The sequence below is a fragment of the Scyliorhinus canicula genome, chromosome 4, assembly GCF_902713615.1.
Source record: "Scyliorhinus canicula chromosome 4, sScyCan1.1, whole genome shotgun sequence".
Taxonomy (NCBI): Eukaryota; Metazoa; Chordata; class Chondrichthyes; order Carcharhiniformes; family Scyliorhinidae; genus Scyliorhinus; species Scyliorhinus canicula.
In genome coordinates this window covers 228,705,536-228,731,722 of record NC_052149.1, presented here as the reverse complement: position 1 = coordinate 228,731,722, position 26,187 = coordinate 228,705,536, and the positions used below count along the sequence as shown (strand labels likewise).

Here is a 26,187-nt window from a genome sequence, read left to right as displayed (position 1 = left end):
ATGGTCCATGAGACTGCCTACTCTGTCATTCAGCAGGAACATGGCTGGTCACCTTTCTCAACTTCACTTTCCTCCTCTAACCTTGGCCGGGATTCACAGACACATGGAAACACCACGATCTGGATGTTCCCCTCCAAGTCACTCATCATCCTGACTTGGAAATATATCGCCGTTACTTCACTGTCGCTGGGTCAAAATCCTGGAACTCCCTCCCTAGCAACACTGTGGACGTATATACAAAACATGGATTGCAACAGTTCAAGAAGATGGCACACCGATGTCATGAATGTAAGAAGTTGGTCTATATGTATCTATATTGTATTATATGCATCTGGTGCAGCAATGCTTTTAAAAGCCTGGGTTAGGGTGTGTATATATCTGTTGCAGTAATTTAAAAAAAAAATCTTGGTTCAAAAGACAGCCAGACTTTGTGGCTGAAAAAGGTGCAATTATGATGCTGTAAAAGGAATATCATCCTCCTTTCAAGTCATGATTATGTTTACAAGGGAGAGAGGGTATATGGAAAGTATCGAACATTGCCATAGTTCGCTGACAGTTGTGCCACCGGCCGGGGGCTTATGCCAGGGCTGGGGGGAGTAGCAGGGGTTGGCCAGGAGGTGGGCTGTGGGGTCGGGGTAGACGGGCATGGAACACCATTGCCTCAGCTGGAAAGGCAGCCATGCAGCTGCGCACGCCACTGACAGCGCACTGTGAACCTAGGGCCACGGACCGTGTAGGTGTCCCCCACAGGCCACCCCCCTTAGTGACCTGTGGCCCTAGCCAACCCATCAGCTGTATGGGAGCGCTCCAGCACAACCAGTGCCATCTTGCTGGCTGGGATAAGTGGGTGTGGGGAGTGAAGTGTTTTGCTGTCGTGAACGCCCACGAATTCTGCGCTGGCGTCAACAATTAATCTCAGAAACGGAGAATCCCGCCCATCGTGTTTAAACTTAAATGGTTTTGACTTGTGATGGGTTTTGCTTGATTTGAGATAGAGAAGGTATCAGTTAATGGGTTTCCTTTTATTGTTAGGTATTGTTTAACTGATCATTGTAAGCCTCATATCTGTGATGTTAAGTTAGTTTAATATAGTGTTAATAATAATGTTTTTTTGAATAGGCCATATCCCTATTTGTGCGTGGAGTTACTCCTGGGGGGAAGAATCCTTACAAATATTTTAAAATGATTGGGGTTCCTGTCTGGTATCCGAGCAAATGTTGTGGTCTGGTCCGGGATCGTAATCCCACCACCTTCTTCAGGGCAACTGGGGATGGGCAATGGATGCCAGCCGAGCCAGTGAAGCCCACACCCAAAGGATACATTTAAAAAACTTAGCTTTATGATCCATGGGCACCCCAAAGTCCGAGACAACCATTTAAGCACAATTTGTACTTTTGCAAGTAGGGATGACGGGAGCTAATTTATGCACAGCAAGCTCCCAATTACTGGGGGACATAGGTTGAAAGTGCGAGGGGCAAAGTTTAGAGGAGATATGCGAGAGAAGTTTTATTCACAGAGGGTAGTGGGTGCCTGGAACTCGCTGCCGGAGGAGTTGGTGGAATCAGGTATGGTAGTGACATTTAAGGGGCATCTTGATAAATACATGAATAGGATGGGAATAGAGGGGTGCGGACCCTGGAAGTGTAGAGGATTTTAGGTTAGATGGGCAGCATGGTTGGCATAGGCCTGGATGGCCGAAGGGCTTGTTCCTGTGCTGTACTTTTCTTTGTTCTATACTTGAAGGGGGAGAAAAATTACACAACTATAGGGAAAGAGCAGATGGAGTGGAACTAATTGGATGGCTCTCTCAGAGAGCCAACACAGGCATGGAGGGCTGAATGGCCTTCTTCGACATCATGATTTCAAGATTCAACATGCTATACTGTGACAGTTAATGCAATGATATTACAGAACAATCTGACTGCTGGGTTTTATGTACAAATGAGCAGAAGGAGGTCATTTAATCCTCTAACCTATTCCATCATATAATTAGCCCATGGCTAATATGTATCTTCACACCATCTACCCAGATTAGTTCTGTAATGGCGAATACTCCTGCCAAACAAAAAAATACCACCTGACTTTCCCTTTATGCCGCACTGAACACTCCCCATTTTCTCAACAGCATAAAACCCATCACGTTTCTGCCTTCCTCCAGTTCCAAAGAAGAGTTACATTGGACTCGAAAGGTTATTTTTGTTCCTTTCTCCACTGATGCTGCCAGACCTGTTGAGATTTTCTGTTTTCATTTCAAATACAATCAATTTTGTATTAGGAATTTCCAGTTGACCTTCCCGCCTCAACAATTTGGGAGTTCCAAATTTCTATACCCTCTGTACAAAGAAATATTTCCTAACTTCAGCCTTGACCAGCCTCGCTCTAATTTTAAGGTCGTATCCTTTGGCTCTGTGCTCCGGAGGAAATAGTTTCTCTTTATCTAGCCTCGCCCCTTAATAACATTTCAAACAGTGTAACTGACCAGCCCTTAATCTTCTGTACTCAACTCAATACCAGTCTTTTCTTTGTAACCTGGTCATGTGATTTAACTCTTTTAATCCCAATATGATTCTAAGGATTCAGAGCTATGCCCATTACATTTCTGCTGTGGCGTATTCCGGAGCCCGCATCCGGGTGCCTTCCCGCAGTCTCTGGCAGAATTCCTCATTGATCTGGACTCCAGGATAGGGAGAAACGCCTGAAACAAGACAGGAATTCAGTCAGATAAGAAGGAGATCGTTGCGGTCCCACCCAGCTCTGCCCTGAACAATAATTTCTCCTCACCCAGAGAAAAGATCTCCCATAGAAGGACACCAAACGACCAAACATCACTCTGAGTGGTGTAAACTTTGTCGAAGATGCTCTCAGGCGCCATCCACTTCAGCGGGAGTCTAGCCTGGAACAAATCATAAAAACCAAGGGTTACCATTCATGGTGCTTTTAGTTGACATCTTACCCTCAAACTACTGAGCATTTCAGAAAAATTCAAACATTCCCAGGGCAGGTACAACATGGGTTACAGACAAATAAAGCTCCGTCTGCACTGTCCCCATCAAATATTTCCATGTATGGCGCGGGTTAGGTTCAGAGTTAAACACTTGCACTTGCCTTGGGCCAGCGTTTATTGCCCATTCCTAATTGCCCTGAGAAAATGGTGCCAGACCTGCTTGAACGGTTGGTGATTTAATAAACTGAGTGCCCAGTTAGGCTACTTCACAGGGCAGTTAGGAGTCAACCACAGTAGTGGGGGACTAGAGTCACATATAGAGCCAGACTAGTTAATGTTAGCAAGTTTCCTTCCCTAAAATACATTGGAGACCACCTGACATTTTTATACTCTTATTCTCCCGAGATCAGCTTTTTAATCCACATGTTTAATAATCTATTCTAATTCTCAAATTGCAATGGCAGGACTTGAATTCATTTGTTATCTGAAGTAATTAACATACACCAATCAAAATATTATATTTGTTCAAAAATTATCCATGTCCATTCACAATTAAGAATTAAGATTGCATCATGCATTATACATGAGTATAGTTACCAATCATTTAAAAAAAAAATATTTTTTATTCTCCTTTTCCACATTTTCTTCAAAACTTACACCCACCAACAAGCAGTGAACGATAACGAATACAATGTCAATCCCCTTATTAACAGCAACGATCCCATCCTCCCACCAACCCCCAAACAACAGCCCGCATGACAACAGAAACATCAGATATAAAAACAAAAAGATATCAGGAATCACCCATAATCGCCATTAATATATATAGTCCACACCCCCACTAATATTCAACGCCATCCAATCCCCGAAAGTGCACAATGAATGACACCCATGAATTGCAGAGGCCCCCCACCCCTTTCCCAGACTCCTGCCCTCTACTTCCTCTCAAAAGATCTCACCCAGTATCGGTTCCCTCCCCCAACTTTTCATTCCTCCTAGGCTCATCGAACCCTGTTCTACCAGACTCTGATGGCCGCAGCCCCTCCCCCCACCATACTCCCGTTCACTGGCCAGCTTTAACGAGCCAGTGTGGAGGCCCCTGCCCAGGCCTCACTCCCCTCCAATCTCCTCCCCCCTGCCCAGTCCCAGGAAAACAAAGAAATCCCCTTCAACACACAAACCCCAAAGAACCATCATTGCAAAGGAAAATCCCAACTCTTACCTTGTCCAAATAGACAACGTCGACTCATTTAGCACATATACCCAACATGCAGTGAAAAAATAAAGCTACATACACTCCTACAAATCCCCTACCCTCAGTACAAGACCAATCCTCAGCCCCATTTCTCAATTCTTCCCCAGTCCTTCTGCCTTCACAAACACCTCCGCCGCTTCCACCGGCTCAAAATAAAAGTCTTTGGATTTGTAGGTCACCCTCGACTTAGCTGGGTGCACTATGCTGAACTACACCCTGCTGTTATACAGTGCCTTCTTCACTCGGCCAAAGGCCGCCCACCTCCTCGCCAACTCCACAGTAAAGTCCTGGTATATACGTATACCAGCTCCAGCCCACTGCACCTCCCTCTTCTGCTTTGCCCAACACAGGACCTTCTCCTTCACGTGGTACCTACGGACACAAATAATCACTGCTCTTGGCAGCTCATTCGCCTTTGGTTTAGGCCTCCATGTCCTATGAGCTCGATCCAGTTTGTACCGAGAGGGATCTCCCCCCTCCCCCAACAGCTCCGGCAACATCTCGGCAAAATACTCCATCGGCCTCGGGCCCTCCACCCCTTCGGGCAGACCCACGATCCTCAGATTTTGCCACCGAGGTCTGTTTTCCAAGTCCTCCATTTTGGCTCGCAGATCCTTGTTGGCCTCCACCACCCTCCGCAGCTCCTTACCCATCGAGGTGAGTTGATCGCTGTGTTGCGACAAGGCCTCTTCCACTCCCTCCAGTGTATAGTTACCAATCATAACCAAGGCATGGACACAATATTATAATGTGCCAGGCGCATAGATACGTCGTCTTATCTCCAAGTTCTCAAACAGTAAGTAGATTAAGTAGATGCCTGAGCTATAGTTTGCCCAAACTCCCTTCCATTGTCCTGTGTTCTCTGATGATCATGTGAATGACAGCTGCCTGGTATCAATCAACTTTGCAGGCCGCCCACCTCCTCGCCAACTTAACCTTAACCTTGCCTCAGATACAAGCCCTTATCTGTTGCCATAGCAATGACCTGAGGTTATCTACCTCCAGAACCTTCTGTGCAACAGGAGCTCATGTGAGCCCTTAGGTTTTAATTTAAACCTAGTGTATAGGTTTATACCTAAATCTATCTTTTTATACCGAAACCTACCTTTTCAGTAATCAAGGTAAAAAAAATTTTTGTTATATTTTATTCAAGATATTTTCATAAACAAACAAAGGCAGAACAACCAAATAACATTATAAACAACCAACACCAACTCCCCCTTTCTCCCATCCTGCCTTCCCTATTTTAACCCCCAACCCACCCCCATCCCCTCCCCCCCCATCCCCTCCCCAACTCCGCTGATCCCTCAATGCTCCTTAAAGAAATCAATAAACGGCTTCCACTTCCGGATGAACCCAACCACCGATCCCCTGAAGTCCAGCCTCTCCAGCCTCAGGAATTCCCCCAGGTCGCTTACCCACACCCCTGCTTTTGGCAGCTCCGAGTCCCTCCACCTGAGCAAGATCTGTCTCCGGGCTATCAAGGAGGCAAAGGTCAAAGCATCGGCCCTCTCGCCCCTGGACTCCAAGGTCTTCTGAAACCCCAAATATTGTCACCTCTGGACTTGGGACCATCTCCACCCCAGCACCTCACATTACATCCGCGAATTCCTGCCAGAACCCCTTCAACCTTCGGCAGACACAGAACATGTGGACGTGATTCGCGAATTTCCCTGCGCACCACCCACACCTACCCTCTGCCCCCTCAAAGAACCTACTCAACTGTGCTACTGTCATATGTGCCCTATGTATTACTTTAAACTGAATGAGGCTTAACCTCACACACGAGGATGCATTCACCCTCCCCTGGGCATCTGCCCCGGTCTTGGCCCCCACCTCCCCTCCCGGCCCCTCCTCCCACTTGCGCATTACGCCCCCCACCAGGGCCCACTCCCAGTTCATCAACTCCTTGCAGACATCGGGCACCTTCCCCTCACCTATCTCGTCCCTCGACAGCACCTTGTCCTGCAACCCAGGGGTGGCAGCCCAAGAAACGTCTCTCCTTATAAAATCCAGGACCTGCAGGTACCTAAAACTGTTCCCCCTGGGAAGCTCATACTCTTCCTCCAGGTCCTCCAACCGCGCAGATTTTCCCTCGATGAACAGATCACCAAATTTCCACGCTGGGCTCACGGAGTACCTGGCCGGCGAGAATGGCAGAAACGTGACACCAAAACCCATAAACCTGTTCTCCTGCACGATGCTGCCTCCATCCGACCCCACACCGACCCCTCCCCACAACCCATTTTCTGACCATGCCGATGTTTGCTGCCCAGTAATAGTTCATCATGTTCGGCAGCGCCAGCTCCCTTCCCCCCCCTCACCCCCGCCCCAGAAAAACCCTCCTCAATCAAGGTAAACATTTTCCTTAGCATTTGCAAGGCCCAACATTATTGTTGGAGACACACATCTTCGCCAGCGGTTTGTGTGTTGTGGAAACACTTACTCCAAGTGTCCAGGGTGAGATCATAGAAAGAGGAAGAGGCCATTCAGCCCCTTCAGCCTGTTCTGCCATTCAGCTAGATCATCGCCTTTTCTGTATCCTAACTCCATTTACCCACTTCTGTTTTCTAACCCTGAACAAACTTCTGGCCGATCTACTTACGTTCCCCTTTCGCACGTAATCGGGATCCTTATAAATATCTCTGGCGAGGCCAAAATCGCAGATCTTCACCACGTTGTTTTCCGACAGAAGAATGTTGCGAGCTGCCAGGTCTCTGTGAATACACTGAACACAGTTCCCAGTCACACAACATGTAGCAAGCTTCACGGATTGGAGTAGAGTTCTGTCTTTACTGCTTTAAGCACTTTGCTGGTGGTGGGTGGGGACGGTGGGGTGGGAGGTGCGATGGGGGGGGGAGGGGGGGAGGTGCGTTGCTGAGGTATGGCAATGGTATTCTGGCCAGGCCCACCACAGAAACCCACCCCCACCCCAATTTATCTGCCGATAATTTGAGTGCTGTTGGAAATTGAGACCACATTAAACACTCGGAAGATGAGAAAGATGGGGCATATCAGGAACAGGATAAATTGAACAGGCAGGGCACCTTTATTCCAGGAAAGGGAAGGCCATGGGGGTGACCCAATAAAGGTCTTTAAGGGTTTGATAGGTTAGAGATAAAGGAAATGTTTCCACTTGTGGGAATGCAACATTAGGGGTCATGAATATCAGATAGACACTAATCTATCCAATGGGGGACCAGAGAATGGTGAGAATGTGGAACTCGCTACCTCAGGGAGATTTAGAGGTGAATAGCGTAGATACCTTTCAGGGGAAGCTGGAGTAGCACGCCATGGAGAAAGAAATAGAAGGATATGTTGAAGGCTGGTTAGAGGCGACTTGTGTGGAGCATAAACACTCTACCTATTGGGCTACATGGCCTCCCTGTGTGCTAGACATTCGATCTAACTCAGCCATTCGAGATTTTGCACCTTTCAGTTAAGCAATGACTGATCTGCACATTACCTCCATTTACCCACCTTTGCTCCAAATCACTGGAGATCCTTTTCAACAGAACTCTTATCAATCACTGGCTATGAAGACAACAATGGAAAGCAGCCAGGGTTTGAATCCTTTGGGTGTGGGAGGTGTGTTCTCTGCTTGATGTTAAAATCACTAAAGGGTGGGACTCCCTTCTTTAAGTCCGGGGAAGTGTGTCATTTCTCGCTGCCCCTGTGTTCACTTGATATACAGGCTGAGACCTTGTTGGGATTCCAGTTGTCAAACGGGAACCTGGTTCTGTGGCAGAGGAGAGTCTAGTGGGACTGCAGTGTCTGACGAGGCAGCGAGGGTTGTTAAAGGGACAGAGGAACAACAGTATTAGTAGGACCTGGACAAGACCAATGTTAGTGCTGCTGGATTCTAACACATCCTTAAAGAAATAGAAATGTTGCGTGGAGAGGCGGGAGAAACTGGAATTGCTCTTCTGAGAACAGTCAAGGCTAAGGGGGGATTTAGTTGAGGTGATCAATAACATGAAGGGTTTTTGATAGAGTAGATTGGTAAAAAACCTGTTTTCAACATCAGGAGAGTTGGAAAATGACAGGGCACAGCTTTACAATAATTGGGAAAAGATCCAGAGAAGAGATGAGGGGAATTTTCTTTACTGTATGCAGCGAGCTTTTATGATCTGGAAGGTGCTGTCCGAAAGGGTTGAGGAAGCAGATTAAATAGCAAATTTCAAAAGGGAATTCAAGATATAATTAAAAAGAAACACCTTTCTGGGCAATGTTCCCTCTGAGCTGCTGGCCAGGCCACTGCCCCCCCCCCCCCCCCCCATTCTGAATGCTCCCTTGCAGGCTGCACACAATTTGGCCCCCTTAAGTTATCCCAAACGAGGCCGCAGAAAACAATTTGAAGGCGCCTGCACTTAAACTAATCGACTTGTGCATGACAAAAGAAAAATTGAAGGTAATTTTTCTCAAGAAAGAGCAAAGATACGGGAAAATAAATAGCTCTTTCTAAGAGCCAGCACAGACACTCTGGGCTGAATGGCCTCCCTTTGTGATGGATTACACAGAACACACGGCACAGAAACCAGCTATTCGGTCTAAACAGTCCAGAAACTAACCAATTTTTGCTGCACAAACCTCCTCCATTCTTCTTCATCGATTTCTATTAACTCTCTCATATGTCGATACAATTCCCCGAAAATGGGATTAGAATAGTTAAGTGGTTGTTTTTGACTGACACAGATCCGATGGGCCAAAGGGCCTTTTCTGTGCTGTATGATTCTATGACTCTATTCAACTGCTTTAACAAATATAGCTAAGAAGCATGGATAGATCAGTTCTCATCGTTTGAATACCTGGAGAGGGGCATACTCAGCAAAACCTTTCTAATCACTTATAGATACTACTCTCATAGAACATAGAACATAGAACAGTACAGCACAGAACAGGCCCTTCGGCCCTCGATGTTGTGCCGAGCAATGATCACCCTACTTAAACCCACGTAACCCGTATACCCGTAACCCAACAATCCCCCCATTAACCTTACACTACGGGCAATTTAGCATGGCCAATCCACCTAACCTGCACATCTTTGGACTGTGGGAGGAAACCGGAGCACCCGGAGGAAACCCACGCACACACAGGGAGGACGTGCAGACTCCACACAGACAGTGACCCAGCCGGGAATCGAACCTGGGACCCTGGAGCTGTGAAGCATTGATGCTAACCACCATGCTACCGTGAGGCCCCATCAATTCCTTTCTGACTTTCCCTTCATTGGTCTTCCCTCAGTACACCGTGAGTAGCATCGCTACCTCTGAGTCAGAGGTTCTGGGTTCAAGTCACACTCTGTGATTTGATGGGCATGGAAGGTGTGTGCAGAACATGGTCACACAGGTTGACTATCATCCTGTAAATCCTTCTTGATGGTAGGTGGTAAGAGAAAGGTCCCTGGTCAGCCATTCTGCAGAAGGCAACAGCAACAATAAACCACTACAATACTTTGCCAAGCATAATCGTGGACCAATCTAATGGAACTCCATGGTTGCCGCAAGGTTCCTTAAGGTGGAGGTCCTCCCTAAACTCCAAATTCCCCGTCCCATATACTATCCCTCTTCTCCATCCTCTACAAGTTCCCTCCCCCGTGTCCTCACGGTCTTACAACTCAGATTCAACACAACGTGGGCCACGCCACTGAGTGAGGCTTCCCACAACCTCAATTCCGTGAAATCCTCTCTTCCCTCAGTCTTCCCTCCAAAATCCCCTTTCCCTCCCATCACTGGTCTTTCAAATCCAGGTTTAGCATCATCTCACCAGTGGCTTTAACGTTCAAGCTCATTTTCAAACTCACTGCTGATCTGTGGGCTTTATTTTGCCAATTTTATATCTTTAAAATACTATAACAAAAGCCCACGTGAGTTGCAGAAATTAATTTGGTGTGAGGAAGTAAAATCTGTCCCACTCCGCGTATTTGTTAATTGGTCAGTATGGGCTTTAACTCTGGGAGAAACAGGTTTCGATGGACCGTTGCCTTTGGCTGTTGGATTTCAGGTAGTCTTTCAACAAAAACAAAAGCGATGTGTTGGAATAACATCCTTCTCTGAATCTTCTTGGGTTCTCTAGAAGCAGCAGCAGGTGGCAACGAAGAGCTGTGCAAGATGGACAATCTTTCCTCATCAATCGAGGAAGTCAAGAACTCAGTAAATGCAACAAGACAAAAAGGAGAGGAGGAAGGAAGGACGGAAAGACAGTAAGGTTGTCTATCCTGGCCTTAAGACATTCCAAAGTGCTTTATTACCGATTAACTATTCTTTTGATGTGAAGGTCATTGTTATAATGTGGGGAGACTCCTTTATTGTTACCATCAGGAGATTACCGACTTTAGAATGACAGCACGAAGCAGCTCTGAGCTATGCTGCTGGTTGCTGCCCTGTTCTTGCTCATGGTTACTACCTGGTGAATGCGGCTGGAAGGGAAATGGGTATTTATGTTGGTGCCGAGCTTGTTTCTGATTATTCCCATACTCAAATCATAGAATATTACAGCACAGAAGGAGCTGGAGGCCATTCAGTCCAGGCTGCCTGTGCTGGCTCATTGGGACAACATCCCCTTTTGTACTCTCTCCATACACCTGTAAACATTTCTTCTTCAAGTATTTCTCCAATTCCCTTTCAACATAGCTGCTGCTATACACAATCTAGGCCAGGGAAGATCAGATTGGGTGGAGTCCCGGGACCTGTTCTGTGCCCTCAGAAACAGCAAATTTGGGGAACTCACCTTTCTGGACGCCAGGAACTCCATCCCACGAGCCACTTGGAAGCTGTAGCAGATCAGGTCAACCAGGGTCAGGGGGCATTGCCAGAGATCATCAACTGTCAGAGGAAAGCAGGTTTATGGCTTTATTTAGGAACAATGGGAAGTTCCAGATCAGAAACCCCAGTTCACAATGCTGGGCAACTCCATCACACTGTCTGGTAACAATGTCTGATTTTTCCAACGCTTTCTCTATCGATGCGCTGACTTGCCAATTACATTGAGGCAGTATGCTACACAGAACCACCACCCACCTTCTCCCCATAGCCCTCAACCCCACATACCCACCTACCCAATTCCCTCAATCCCACCCACCCACCTCCTTTCCAAATCCCTCAACCTCACCCACCCACCTCTGTCCCATGGCCCTCAACCCTATCTACCCACCTTCTCATCATAGCCCTCAACCCCACATACCCACCTACCCAAATCCCTCAATCCCACCCACCCACCTCCTTTCCAAATCCCTCAACCTCACCCACCGACCTCCGTCCCATGGCCCTCAACCCTATCTACCCACCTTCTCATCATATCCCTCAATCTCACCCTTCCCATGTCCCTCAACCCACCTACTCACCTCCTCACATCCCTCAACCCCAACTGCCCATCTCCTTCCCATGTCCCTCAGCCTTACCAACTCATCTCCTTCCAATATCCCTCGACCCTACCTACCCACCTCATCCCATATCCCTCAACCCCACCAACCAATCTCCTTCCATATCCTTCAACCTTATCTACCCATCTCCTTCCCATATCTCCCAACCCCACCAACTCATCATCTTCCCATATCTCCCAACCCCACCTACACATCTCCTTCCCATATCTCCCAACCCCACCAACTCATCTTCTTCCCATATTCTTCAACCCTATCTACCCACCTCCTTTCTTTTTTTATTTAATAATCTTTATTGTCACAAGTAGGTTTACATTAAAACTACAATGAAGTTACTGTGAAAAGCCCCCAGTCGCCACACTCCAGCGCCAGTTTGGGTATACAGAGGGAGAATTCAGAATGTCCAATTCACCTAACAGTACATCTTGTGGGACTTGTGGGAGGAAACCGGAGCACCCGGAGAAAACCCACGCAGACATGGGGAGAACATGCAGACTCTGCACAGAAAGTGACCCAAGCCGGGAATTGAACCTGGGATCCTGGCGCTGTAAAGCAACAGTGCTAACCACTGTGCTACCGTGCTGCCCTGACCATATCCCCCAACCCCAACTCCTTCTTATGTCCCTCAACCCCACAAACCCACCTGCATCCCATATTCCTCAATACCACCTACCCACCTCCTTCTCATATCCCTCAACCCTACCTATCCACCTCCATCCCATATCCCTCAATCTCACCTACCCACCTCCTTCTCATATCCCTCAACCCTACCTATCCACCTCCATCCCATATCCCTCAACCCTACCTATCCACCTCCATCCCATATCCCTCAACCCTACCTATCCACCTCCATCCCATATTCCTCAATACCACCTACCCACCTCCTTCTCATATCCCTCAACCCTACCTATCCACCTCCATCCCATATCCCTCAATCTCACCTACCCATCTCTCCCCATATCTGAGGGATAGTGGTATGGTGGCAATGTCGATGGACCAGCAATCCAAAGGCCAAGATTGATGCCCTGGAGAAATAAATTCATATCTGACCACAGCAGCTGAAGGAATTTAAACGTAATTACTTAATCTGGAACAAAATACTAATCTCATTGTTAAAGATGGTGAACCTGTTGTAAAAAAATCTGTCTGGTTCACCAATGCCCTTCAGTGGAGGATGTCTGACACCAACATCAGCTCGGACTACATGTGACTCCAGACCCACAACAATAACTATCCTCAGTTATAAATGATACACCACCACCTGTTGAAAGGCAATTAGGAATGGGCAATAAATACTTGTATTGTCACTCACCATATCCCTCAATCCCATTCACCCACCTTCTCCCCATATCCCTCAAAACCATTAACCCACCTTCTCTCCATATCCCTCAATCCCATTCACCCACCTTTTCCCCATATCCCTCAATCCCATTCACCCACCTTCTCCCCATATCCCTCAAAACCATTAACCCACCTTCTCCCCATATCCCTCACTCCCATTCACCCACCTTCTCCCCATATCCCTGAATCCCATTCATCTACCTTCTCTCCATGTCCCTCAATCCCATTCACCCACCTTCTCCCCATATCCCTCAATCCCATTCACCCACCTTCTCCCCATATCCCTCAATCCCATTCACCCACCTTCTCCCCATATCCCTCAATCCCATTCACCCACCTTCTCCCCATATCCATTAATCCCAATCACCCACCTTCTCCCCATATCCCTCAAAACCATTAACCCACCTTCTCCCCATATCCCTCAATCCCATTCACCCACCTTCTCCCCATATCCCTCAATCCCATTCACCCACCTTCTCCCCATATCCCTCAATCCCATTCACCCACCTTCTCCCCATACCCCTCAATCCCATTCACCCACCTTCTCCCCATATCCCTCAATCCCATTCACCCACTTTATCCCCATATCCCTCAATCCCATTCACCCACCTTCTCCCCATACCCCTCAATCCCATTCACCCACCTTCTCCCCATATCCCTCAATCCCATTCACCCACCTTCTCCCCATATCCCTCAATCCCATTCACCCACCTTCTCCCCATATCCCTCAATCCCATTCACCCACCTTCTCCCCATATCCCTCAATCCCATTCACCCACCTTCTCCCCATATCCCTCAATCCCATTCACCCACCTTCTCCCCATATCCCTCAATCCCATTCACCCACCTTCTCCCCATATCCCTCAATCCCATTCACCCACCTTCTCCCCATATCCCTCAATCCCATTCACCCACCTTCTCTCCATATCCCTCAATCCCATTCATCCACCTTCTTCCATATCCCTCAATCCCATTCACCCACCTTCTCCCCATATCCCTCAATCCCATCCACCCACCTTCTCCCCATATCCCTCACCCATCCACCCACCTTCTCCCCATATCCCTCAATCCCATTCACCCACCTTCTCCCCATATCCCTCAACCCCACATACCCACCTACCCAAATCCCTCAATCCCACCCACCCACCTCCTTTCCAAATCCCTCAAACTCACCCACCCACCTTCGCACACTGAGCTAAATCGCTGGCTTTTAAAGCAGACCAAGGCAGGCCAGCAGCACGGTTCAATTCCCGTACCAGCCTCCCCGGACAGGCGCCGGAATGTGGCGACTAGGAGCTTTTCACAGTAACTTAATTGAAGCCTACTTGTGACAATAAGCGATTTTCAATTCATTTCATTTCTCTCCATATCCCTAAATCCCATCCTGCCACCTTATCCCCATATCTGTTCACTCAATTTTCCCTCTTTTACCTAACTTGTGAATTTTGGATTTAGATCTTTCACAATAAGGAATAGTTTATCTGGGTAGGAACCAAAAAGAAAATGCTGGAAAATCTCAGCAGGTCTGGCAGCATCTGTAAGGATAGAAAAGAGCTAATGTTTCGAGTCCAGATGACCCTTTTGCTTTTATCCGGAGTTTGTCTGGGTAGGTTCTTTTTCAATTTACTCCAAAATTTTTAAACACAACTATAACGCTTCATATTTGAAATCAAAATTAGACTCACCTTCCACCAGATCCTCAGGGTGACTGAGGATTTTCTCCACGGCTGCCCGCTTACAGATCACACTCTCACTGGCACTGCCCCGGCTCCTGTTGTCCAACCCTTTCACTACTTCCACCATTGATATCACTTGATTCCTCATTTTTGGAGCCCGGTCCTGCAACACAACAGTAATCTGGTCACATCTGGAAAGCTCTGTCAGGTTAGATGGAGGGTAAAGCTCCCTCTACATTGTTGCATCAAGCATCCCAGGGTAGATACAATTCTCCCTTCTGGGGACTAAGTCCCCACGCCCGCCGGAAAACGGACGAGAGTCACTCCGGACTTTTTCCTCAAAGGTCCGGGGTGATTCTCCGTTTTCCAGGGGGCTAGCGGAGCCCCGGCGTGCATCCGGCAGCTCTGGCTGCTGGTGGGGCCCTGCTAGCCAGACCGCATGGCCGCGCATACGCATGGCGGCCGCAAGCAGGTCCACGCATGTGCGCAGCGGCCCACCTCATCCACGGGCGCTGCCAACACGTCGGAGCCACACAGCGGGTCCACGCGGAGGAAGGTAAGTCCCTCCCAGATCGCGGTGGCCCGCCGGTCGGTGGCCCCCGATCGCGGGCCTAGCCACCGCTGAGTCACCCCCCCCCCCCGGAGTCAGATACCCCCCCGTTTCCCCCCCCCCCCCACCAGGACCACCACCGCGGCCGCAGTTCCCAGCTCCCGCCGGGTGGTACCACACATAAACCACGCTGGTAGGAGTTCGGCCGGTCGACCGCGGGTAACCGCCGTGGGGGCCTATTCCAATGGCCCCTAACCGACGCCGTGTCAACCATGCGCGTGGGACTGCCGGGTCCGGGGAGAATCGCTGGATTTCCGGCATGAACGGCTATTCTCCGCCCCTGCGCCGGGCGCAGTTCCGGCGTGGAGAATCCCGCCAGGGTTAGGAATACGAGGAGGCCACTCAGCCCCTCAAGCCTGTTCTGTACCTCAGTTCCATTTGTCCACCATTGCTCCATATCCCTCAAAACCTTTACCCGATGAGAGCCCATCTGATGGAAGTGTGTTTTGGATGTGATTTTAAATCAAGGGCCCATCTGTCCTCTTAAGCTGACACATAAGATCCTGCAACACTATTTTATACAAGTGGTGGGGAGTTCTCTCAGGTGTCCTAACCACTATTGTTCCTCAACCTATATCACCTCTGCGATTAATTTATTGCTCTTTGACAGGCCTGGCTGTGACAACTTGGCTGCTGCATTTCCTACATTGCAACAGTGACCACATTTCACTGGCTGGTGAGAGATTTGTGATGGCGTGAGGAAGCGAGAAGCTCCAGAGAAAAGAAAATCTTCCTTGTTCTGCGAGTGGTCCATTCAACATTTGCACATGTTCGCTAGAGTTTTACGAACATGTTTTTCATCACTGTGGCCGCGGTACCATTTTGACATTCTGGTCAAAGCTTAAAGTTCGTGACCCAGGATGCAGGGTAATTTCCGAAAAGAATAGGGGAGAAAGTGGGCCAATTTGACGAGCAAAATCCCTGACATTCACAGAAAAATGGACAAATCTCCATGATTAATATTGAGGTGTTTTGATGGGGTTGTTTTCACTGGTGGGAGGGTGGATAACTAGAGATCGCAGATTTATGATAATTGGAAAAAGGATAAGAGGGGAAGAAATGTTTCTCATTTAACGAACTGTTGTGATCTGTGATGAACTGCTTCAATTGGGACTTCCAAAGGGATATTGAACAAATAGTTGAATTTTCAGAGGTTGTAGAGGAAGAGCTATCACAGGCATGATGTGCCAAATAGCCTCAATCTGTAGCTGCCCAATTTTATGTTTCAATGGATGAGTGACAACCATCTTGATGGCAGGAGGAAGAGAGATCTGAGAGACGCGAGGGGTTTTGGGACCTTAACAAAGGATAAAGTTGGAGACGGGGCAATAAGGCTTTATTTTTGACACAGTGGGGATACAGGGAGGTGCAGGTGGTAACTTTACCCTGTAAGGGATGAAATCTTCACGCTTGTTCCTTAAGTAGTGGGAAAGGTTTCCATATTTACAGTATTCCACAATCACCATCAAAGGACCTGAAACAGCACAGAGTAAGGAGTGTTAATGAAGCCCACAACATTACTGTCTGCTCCTCCAGAACTACACCAACTTTAGCTACCTTAGATATTTTAGAAGCTAGAAAAGGTGATAAGAACAGCCCCCCTCAACTTATTCTAGAGATCATGGATGATCTGTGGTCTAACTCTTTATAGCTGTCTTTGCCCATGTCTCTTAATATCATTAACTAACAAAAATCTATCAACCTCAGTTTTAAAACTAACAACTGATCTTGTGTAATTTGCTGCTCGAGGAAACCTCTATTTCCCTTTGTTCGTGGAAGTGTATTCCAATTTTGCTCCTGAAATGTCTGGCTCTAGTTCTGTGAATCTTAGTCCTGGACTTGGCCGTTCTTGTGGCGCCGTGCGTATGATCCCTGCCCTGAGTGAGATGCGTAACATTCGAGTCCCACCCCAGGACTTCATGGCCAAGGAAGGTGTGTTCATAACGCGGCCAAACAGGTCGAGTGTCAACCTGCAAATCCTTCCCAACACGCCAATCGCTGCCGGTAAGAGCAAGGGAAAGGCTCCTGGCCAGTCACGCTTGATATTGAGTGGAGCCCCTCAAGCTACAAGCCCCTGGCGGCAGACTAGCGATGTGTTCTGGGAGTTATTGGCGATGGAAATTTACAAAAGTCTGCCTTAGTGCACTACTAGGTGTGGGAAGCGAATTGGAATCCTGGACTCCCTAACTGGCTTAACAGTTGCTCCCAATCTACCTTACTCGTTCCTCTTAATATCATGAAACTTTGAACAAATCACCCCTTAAATTTCTAAATTTCAGTGCTTAAAACCCGAGATGTGTAATTTATCCTTTGAATCTAACCCTTGGAGTCTCGGACTCTTTCTGGTAAATCTATGCTGTACTCGCTCCAAGATCAATGCATCCTTCTTTGATTAAACCTCATCATCACATGAATCCATTTATAGAATTCAGCAGAATACCTCAGTGTGAAACTATATTTCAATGCATGTCGCTATTATTCCAGATTCACATCTGTCCGGTAATCAACAAAGGAAGCAGATGTTCTGGTATAATTATACTAGAATGGGAAGGCAGTAAATAATCTGTGATGCCTTTGAGTGTCAATGGATCACTCAGTCCCTCATTCCCCAAAATAAAACACCATTTGTTGAAATATGATTCAGCGTGAAATCCAGCAAGCAATGATTATTGGTTCCCTGAGAATAATTAGGAATAAAGATCAGGATAAGTCTTGGTACCTCACCCATCATCAGCTGTTACTGTCAACCAGTTCACACAGTGACACTCCCTGTGAATTCTGTGATCTGGTGAGAAAGGCTGAGAGGCTCCGTTCAGTAAATGTCCCAGAAAGATAGTATTGGTCGACCTTTGTGAGTTGCATCCAGGGCGTTGGGTGTGGGAAAGGAATTCCCACTTCACCAGTGATCCCGAGAAATTACTTTTAGAAAAAAGATGGGATAGCTCAATTGGACATGTTATTGAACCGTCGAGGATGAAGGTGTGATCTAATTGAGGCGTTTCATATGATTAAAGGAAATTTATGGGGTAGATAAAGAGAAACAATTTTTCTCTGATGGGGTTGGGAAGGTAGTCTAGAACAAAGTCGTACGACCTTCGGGCTGGTCTGTTCAAGGGTAATGCCAAGAAGCACAAAGGGTAGGGGAAATCTGGAACTCGCCCCCCCCCCCCCCCCCAGCAAAAAAAGCTGTGGAGACTGGGAGGCCAACATTTCTTCCAATTCTGTTGCCATCTTGTTTTAAAAAGAAAACCCCCAATCATTCACTAAACAAGGCTAACAGGCAATGTGTTGATGCAATTGGAGCAATCTTTCCATGTTGAAATTAGCCTGACTGCAACTTGAATTTTTGTGGCACGTCCTCAGCGAGAGAGGTAGAGAGGCAGAGAGGGTACAGGGAGGACTTAGGCCTAGGTAGCTGAAGGCATGGCTGATAATGGCAGAGCGACTGAAAATTGGAGATGTGCGAGGCGTCAGAATTGGCAGAGTGCAGATATTTCGCTGGGCTGTAAGGTGGAAAGGGGTTCAGAGATATGGAGAGGGTGAGGGCGTGGAGGATTTGAACACAAGGACGAGAATTTTGAAATGAAGATGATGTGCATGCAGGTAAGCAAGCTAGGGCTGGCTGGACAATGAGTGAACGATATGAGGGGGTGCAGATGAAGAAAATTGAATTCCGGGCCTCTGAGAGTTACAGAGATTAACACAATGGCTCCTGGTGTCCCTATTTACCATTTGCTTTTGTGCAGGCTCCGAGGAGGTTGACAACATTGAGATGGTTTCCAATGTGAATGAGAATCTTCAGTTCGGACATCAGTGCCTTGTGTTCATTCGCTGTGGCGCCATCTAAACAACAAAGAATTCACCTCCACATTAACCCACCATTGATACCCTCCACAGATACCATTCCCCTATTGGGGTTGGGAGATAAGGGGAGAAGGTGGGTAAGTGGAATTGAGGGATCTGAATAGGAGGTTGTTAGTTGGAGTTGAGGGACATGTGGAAGTTAATTGATGGGGTTGAGGGATACGGGAAGGACCCTGTTTAAATACATTTACATCAGCAGCCCTACTTACGAATTGCAGACTAACCTTTTAACATTTTCACTGCCACAGTCTTACAGCTACTGCTTTTGTCGATTCCAAAAGCTGAGGCCTCAACAACTTTCCCAAACGCTCCGTGACCCAGGGTTTTTCCTATAAACACACAGCAGGAATCGGGGATTTAGCGGCTGATAAACCACTGTGACATTGTAGGTAGCAGATGGGGAACATATCAGCCACGATAGAATGGCGGAGCAGACCCAATGGGCCGAATGTCTTAATTCCGCTCCTATATCTTATGAACTTTAAAAAATAGGACAACTCGTCCAGTCTGTACGAGCTGAGAGAATCTCACCAAGTCGCAGCCGGTCCCGCGGGAACTCCCACTTGCTGGAATCATAGGGCAGGTACTCGCACTGCTCATCCAACGGGATCTCATCCGGATCCATGATTATCGACAGGTATCCAGTTTTTATATCGGCTGGACTAGTCTGGAACAAAGATCACCAGGATTAGATTTCTCCAAGATTCTCAGCTGTTACATTCAAACTAAATTCCGTCCTCTCCTCTCCTGAAGTTGCTGATTTTGGTGGGATTACCGGGATGGTTTCAACCTGACTGATTAATCGTCACTCTGTTTCTCCCTTTACAAATGTTGCACGCTTGCTGAGTATTTCAAGCATTTTTACTTTGAAATTCCTACTTTTGCAGTATTTTGCTTTTGATAAAATCCATGGCTACTTCCTGATTAAGAAGTCTACAGTGTTACCAGGTCTTAGCTGTGGCTCAGTGGCAGGTGAACTCTCTCTCTTTTGAGGTCAAAGTCCATGAGTTCAAGTCCCAGTCCAGAGACTTGAGCACGAAATCCCAGAATTCGGAGTTCAGTACTGAGGGAGTGCTGCACTGTCAGAGGGTCAGTACTGAGGGAGTGCTGCACTGTCAGAGGGTCAGTACTGAGGGAGTGCTGCACTGTCAGAGGGTCAGTACTGAGGGAGTGCTGCACTGTCAGAGGGTCAGTACTGAGGCTGCGCTGCACTGTCAGAGGGTCAGTACTGAGGGAGTGCTGCACTGTCAGAGGGTCAGTACTGAGGGAGTGCCCCACTGTCAGAGCGTCAGAACTGAGGGAGTGCTGCACTGTCAGACGGTCAGTACTGAGGGAGTGCTGCACTGTCAGAGGGTCAGTACTGAGGGAGTGCCGCACTGTCAGAGGGGCAGTACTGAGGGAGTGCTGCACTGTCAGTGGGTCAGTACTGAGGGAGTGCCGCACTGTCAGAGGGTCAGTACTGAGGGAGTGCCGCACTGTCAGAGGGTCAGTACTGAGGGAGTGCTGCACTGTCTGAGGGTCAGTACTGAGGGAGTGCTGCACTGTCAGAGGGTCAGTACTGAGGGAGTGCTGCACTGTCAGTGGGTCAGTACTGAGGGAGTGCCGCACTGTCAGAGGGTCAGTACTGAGGGAGTGCCGCACTGTCAGAGGGTCAGTACTGAGGGAGTGCTGCACTGTCAGAGGGTCAGTACTGAGGGAGAGAAGCAGAGAGTGCACATAAAGGCATCATTATCAAGTTGGCAGGCAGTAGGAGGAGACGTTGAGTCAACTGGACCTGTGTTCACTGGAGTTTGGAAGAATGAGAGGGGATCTCATCAAAACGTTTAAAACTTTGGGGTTCAATCCCTTTGTTTCAGAGACATCGGGTGAGCGCCATTTGGTACCGGTCCCCACACATGGGGGCCAGACGAACGGCACATGTAGGGATATCAAAGGGGATCAGAGGACCCCAGCTACATGCCCTTTGGGCAGGGTGATGCTGGCACTGCTGGTGCCACCTGGGCACCTTGGCAGTGCCACCTGGGTGCTGGCCTGGCACTGCCCAGATGAACAGGAGACACTGCCAGGGGCAGGGCCATTGACAGGGTACCAGGCCGGCATTTTCTTCACGCGATCGGGCCGGGTTGCTTGGCGTGAGTGTTGGGGGCTGGGGTCTCTCAAATATTGCAGTTGGGCTGGGGGAGGGGGGGGATGGTTGGAGGTTGGGGATTTCTTGAGGGCCTCAAATGCTGTCCCGATCTCTCGCCGTAACGGAGAGTGTTCTGGTGAGGGTAGCCCGTCATTGTAAAAACGGGATTATGCGCAGCCTCGGCCATGAGTTCCTCGCTCAGGCCCCTTATTCAAAGCGAGTCCTGTTGAATAGCCATGTATTCCTCGACACTGTTTAGAGTGCCGGGAAACACGCGGCTAAATGAGTTCACTCAGGGTCTTTGTTCCCTTTGGGGAAGATTGCGCCTTTGATGTGCTGGTGGAAGGGACACAGAAAGTTAGCATGCAGGCGCAGTGAGCATTTAGGAGGCAAATAGCATATTGGCCTTTCTTTGAAGGGAATTGAAGTACAAGAATAGATAAGTCCTGCTACAATTTTAGACAGTATTGATGAGACTATATTGGAATATGTGTACAGTTTTCATCTGCAGAAAGAATATACTTGTATTGGAGGCGACACAGCGAATGTTCACTAGATTGGGCCCCGGGATGATGGAGTTGTCTCTACGATGAGAGGCTGAGTAAATTGGGGCCGGGATTCTTCGATCCTGATGTCGGCGTCAAAAGTGGTGCGAGCCACTCCGGCGTCAGCGGGCCTCCAGGACCAGGTTTCACCCCTTCCTCGGGGGCTAGTACGGCGCCAGAGTGGTGTCCGCACCTCCGGGGCTCAAAGCCAGGGCACCACGGCCGGCACGAGTTTGCGCATGCGTGTGGGTTCCCGTCCGCGCCGGCCCCCAGGCAATATGGCGGAGCCCTACAGGGGCGCGGTGCGGAGGAACATAAGCCCCCCACGGAAATAGCCCCCCCCCGCCGATCAGTAGGCCCCGATTGCGGGCCAGGCCACCGTGGAGGCCCCCGGAGTCGGATCCCCCGCTCCCCCCCAACCAGGACGGCCCCCGCAGCCAGAACTTCGAGGTACCGCCGGGTAGGACCATTCGTAATCCACGCCGGCAGCACTCGGTCGAACTCGGCGGGCACTCGGCCCTTCGAGGCCCGGATAATCGCCAGGGGTGCTTTCAACGGCCCCCAACCAGCGCGGCGGCGATCCAGCGGGTGCCCGAGAATCAGCACCGGAGAATCGGCAGGGCGGCGTCAGAGCGGCGTGGCGCGACTCACGTGCCACCCCGGCAATTTCCGACCCGGCGGGGGATGGGGAATCCCGGCCTAGGTTTCTATTCTCTGGAGTTTAGGAGAATGGGAGACGACCTCACTGAAAGGTGGAGGATTCTGAAGGGGTTTGGTAGGGTGGACGCTGAGAGATCGTTCCCACTGGTCGGGGAATCTCAAACACGGGGCCACGGTCTCAGGGTAAGGAGCCGATCATTTGGGACTCAGATGAGGAGAAATTACTTCACTCAAGTAGATCCTTGGAAAATAGGCGACAGGTTTAGATAAAGGATCTGGATCGGTGCAGGCTGGGAGGGCCGAAGGGCCTGTTCCTGTGCTGTAATTTTCTTTGTTTTTTTGTTCAAAGAGTTGTGAATCTTTGGAATCCTCTATCCCAGAGGGTAATGATGCTCCATTGCTGAACACATTTAAGACTGGGATGGACAGATTTGTGGTGTCTCGGGAATTAAGGGATATGGGGAGCAGGCAGGAAAATGGAGTTGAAGCCCGGGATCAGACATATTGAATGGCGGAGCAGGCTCGATGAGCCGTATGCTCTACTCCTGCTCCTATTTGTTGTGTTCTTGAGTGCTGCACTGTTAGAGAGCTGGGACTGGAGGGGAATTCCTCTGTCAGAGGTTCAGCCCTGAACAAGCCCTGAACTGTTCAGAAACAAAATATTTATCATTGAACCAACATCACTAAAACTGTCATTTATCAATTGCTGTTTGTGGGATCTTGCTGTGTGGAAAACTGCTGCTGTGTTCGCTATATCGTAACCCTGACCTCACGTTAAAAGTACTTCGCTGGTTTTAAAGTTTGCAACATCCTGGCGATTTCCTTCTTAAATCATACGAGAAACGGCAGAACAGAGGCTGAGGGAGGAGAGGCTGAGGGAGGAGAGGACCTTATCGTTTGGAGGGGAGAAAGAGGGAGGCTAGACTGAGGGAAGAGAGGCTGAGGGAGGAAAGACTGAGGGAGGAAAGACTGAGGGAGGAGAGACTGAGGGTGGAGAGAATGAGAGAGGAGAGGCTGAGGGAGGAGAGACCCAGGGAGGAGATACTGAGGGAGGAGAGACCGAAGGAGGAGAGACTGAGGGAGGAGACACCGAAGGAGGAAAGGCTGAGGGAGGAGAGACCGAGGAGGAGAGACTGAGGGAGGAGAGGCTGAGGAAGGAGAGAGTGAAGGAGGATAGACCGGGAGGAGAGGACTCATCGATTGGAGGGGAAACAGGGAGGAGAGACTGAGGGAGGAGAGACAGGGAGGAGAGACTGAGGGAGGTGAGGCTTAGGGAGCTGAGACTGAGGGAGGAGAAATTGAGGGGGGAAGGCTGAGGGAGGGTAAGCTGAGGGAAGATACTGAAGGTGGCGAGGCTGAGGGAGGTGAGGCTGAAGGGACAGAGACTGAGGGAGGGGAGACTGAGGGAGGGGAGACTGAGGGAGGGGAGACTGAGGGAGGGGAGACTGAGGGAGGGGAGACTGAGGGAGGGGAGACTGAGGGAGGGGAGACTGAGGGAGGGGAGACTGAGGGAGGGGAGACTGAGGGAGGAGAGACTGAAGGAGGAGAGACTGAGGGAGGAGAGACTGAGGGAGGAGAGACTGAGGGAGGAGAGACTGAGGGGGGAAGGCTGAGGGAGGGTAGGCTGAGGGAGGGTAGGCTGAGGGACGAGAGACTGAAGGTGGCGAGGCTGAGGGAGGTGAGGCTGAAGGGACAGAGACTGAGGGAGGGGAGACTGAGGGAGATGAGGCTTAGGGAGGTGAGACTGAGGGTGGAGAGGCTGAGGGAGGGTAGGCTGAGGGAGGAGAGACTGAGGGAGGTGAGACTGAGGGAGGAGAGACTGAGGGAGGAGAGACTGAGGGAGGAGAGACTGAGGGAGGAGAGGCTTAGGGAGGTGAGACTAAGGGAGGAGATATTGAGGGGGGAAGACTGAGGGAGGGTAGGCTGAGGGAAGAGAGACTGAAGGTGGCGAGGCTGAGGGAGGTGAGGCTGAAGGAAGAGAGACTGAGGGAGGTGAGGCTTAGGGAGGTGAGACTGAGGGTGGAGAGGCCGAGGGAGGAGAGACTGAAGGAGAGGAGACTGAGAGAGGGAAGTTCCTCAGTTTGACGGGGGGTGAACTCTCGCTCTTGGGGAAACTGTTAAGAGTATGCAGATGATACATTTGAGTCTAAATTTGTTACAGCAGAAAAGATTTACCCAGTGGATGACTTACCCCCAGGAATCTTACCCGCTTGACATTACAGAAGATGAGGATGAGCAGAACCCAGAAGAAGACGGCAATGACTCCAGTCCCAACCAGGATCACAACTTCGATATTTGATTTATCATCACCTCCTGTTTAAAATGGGAATACATACATATGAACAAATCAATCACATTAGTACTGGGAACTTCTTTAAAGTTTAGCTTTGTGTAAAATGTGAACCAACATTTATTTTGTGTCACCTGGAAAGTTATTCTTTAGCAGAGAGGATGAGTGAGGTCAAGGTAATGAACTTAGAATCGTTGGCAAAATATTCTTTCTCATTCTATTATGGGAGGCGGGTATCGCTGGTGAGGCCAACATTTATTGCCCATCCCTAATTGCCCTTGAGAAGGTGGTGGTGAGCCGCCTTCTTGAACTGCTGCAGTCCATGTGGTGTAGGTACACCCACAGTGCTGTTAGGGAAGGGAGTTCCGGGATTTTGACCCAGCAACAGTGAAGGAACGGCTGATATATTTCCAAGTCGGTTTGGTGGGTGACTTGGGGAGGAAGGTGCAGGAGGTGGTTTTCCCATGTATCTGCTGTCCATGTCCTACGAGGTGTTGGAGGTTGTGGGTTTAGAAGGTGCTGCCGAAGGAGGTTTGGTGAGTTGCTGCATGAAACCTGGTGTTGATGGTACACACGGCTGCTGCTGTGTATCGGTGGGAGAGGGAGTGAATGTTGGAGGTGGTAGATAGGGGGCAAATTAAATGGGCTGCTTTGGCCTGCATTATGTCGAGCTTTAGATGGGAGATAATAATTTCTTTTCAGAGTGTTGTCCGCAATATTTGAGCTGAAAATATGGTAAAGGCTGACGCAATAAAACAATCTTCAAAGGGAGTTGGACAGCTCCTTGAGACTTATGAACCTATGGGTTACAGATTAAAAAGGGGGATTTGGGACAAAGCATGACTTTTCCAGTGGGTCAACAAGGCTGTGATGGGCTGAATGGCCTCCTTCTGTGTTTTACTGGTTCTAATTTGAGGAAGTATCCCCTCTGACGGTGTTGACTATCACTGGTGTAACAGTTTCAAGGGCACCCACGAATGCTGACAGGCTCTTTGACTGTGAAAATCCTCACTGATAAGCCTGGCCCAGTGGTCACTTGCAGTCCACACACTCTTAAAGCAAACATTGGCAGAGAATCAATGGGGGCATGACTGGCGTTGGCACTCGAGTGGTCAGTTAGCTGACCAATACTCAAGACCAGGTAGCTCTCTCACATCAAGACCGGATAAGGTATTGAAGGATGAGCAACAGATATGGAAATGTTCCCATTAAGAGTCAAGACCTCCTCTAACTCTGGCCCCTTGCACATCCCGGAGCTGTCCAAGCTCAGAAATTCCCTTCTGAAATATCTCTGCATCTCTTCCTCACCTTCCTCCTTAAAGGCACGACTGAAAAGCTTCAACTTTGACCAATCGCGTGGTCTCTTATCTCCTTCGGCATCAAACCGTTCCTGATAAATTTACCAGGATGCTGCCTGGTTTGCAGGATAGGTCTTATGAGGAAAGGTTGAGGGAGCTAGGGCTTTTCTCTTTGGAGCGTAGGAGGATGAGAGGCGA

The 26,187-nt window shown here is 49.0% G+C and overlaps 1 protein-coding gene across 1 annotated transcript in view; it reads right to left on the bottom strand.

Annotated features, from left to right (window-relative positions):
- flt4 (fms related receptor tyrosine kinase 4) overlaps positions 1 to 26,187 on the bottom strand; it is a 324,249-nt gene that overhangs the window by 20,453 nt on the left and 277,609 nt on the right. The window contains exons 16-25 of the mRNA XM_038796200.1: positions 24,593 to 24,714; positions 19,600 to 19,735; positions 19,293 to 19,397; positions 18,934 to 19,047; positions 16,590 to 16,678; positions 14,604 to 14,757; positions 10,929 to 11,023; positions 6,805 to 6,927; positions 2,782 to 2,893; positions 2,596 to 2,695 (exon numbers count right to left, since the gene is read on the bottom strand). Of these exons, the coding sequence (XP_038652128.1) occupies positions 2,596 to 2,695; positions 2,782 to 2,893; positions 6,805 to 6,927; positions 10,929 to 11,023; positions 14,604 to 14,757; positions 16,590 to 16,678; positions 18,934 to 19,047; positions 19,293 to 19,397; positions 19,600 to 19,735; positions 24,593 to 24,714 (1,150 nt within the window). The remainder of the gene's footprint in view (positions 1 to 2,595; positions 2,696 to 2,781; positions 2,894 to 6,804; positions 6,928 to 10,928; positions 11,024 to 14,603; positions 14,758 to 16,589; positions 16,679 to 18,933; positions 19,048 to 19,292; positions 19,398 to 19,599; positions 19,736 to 24,592; positions 24,715 to 26,187) is intronic.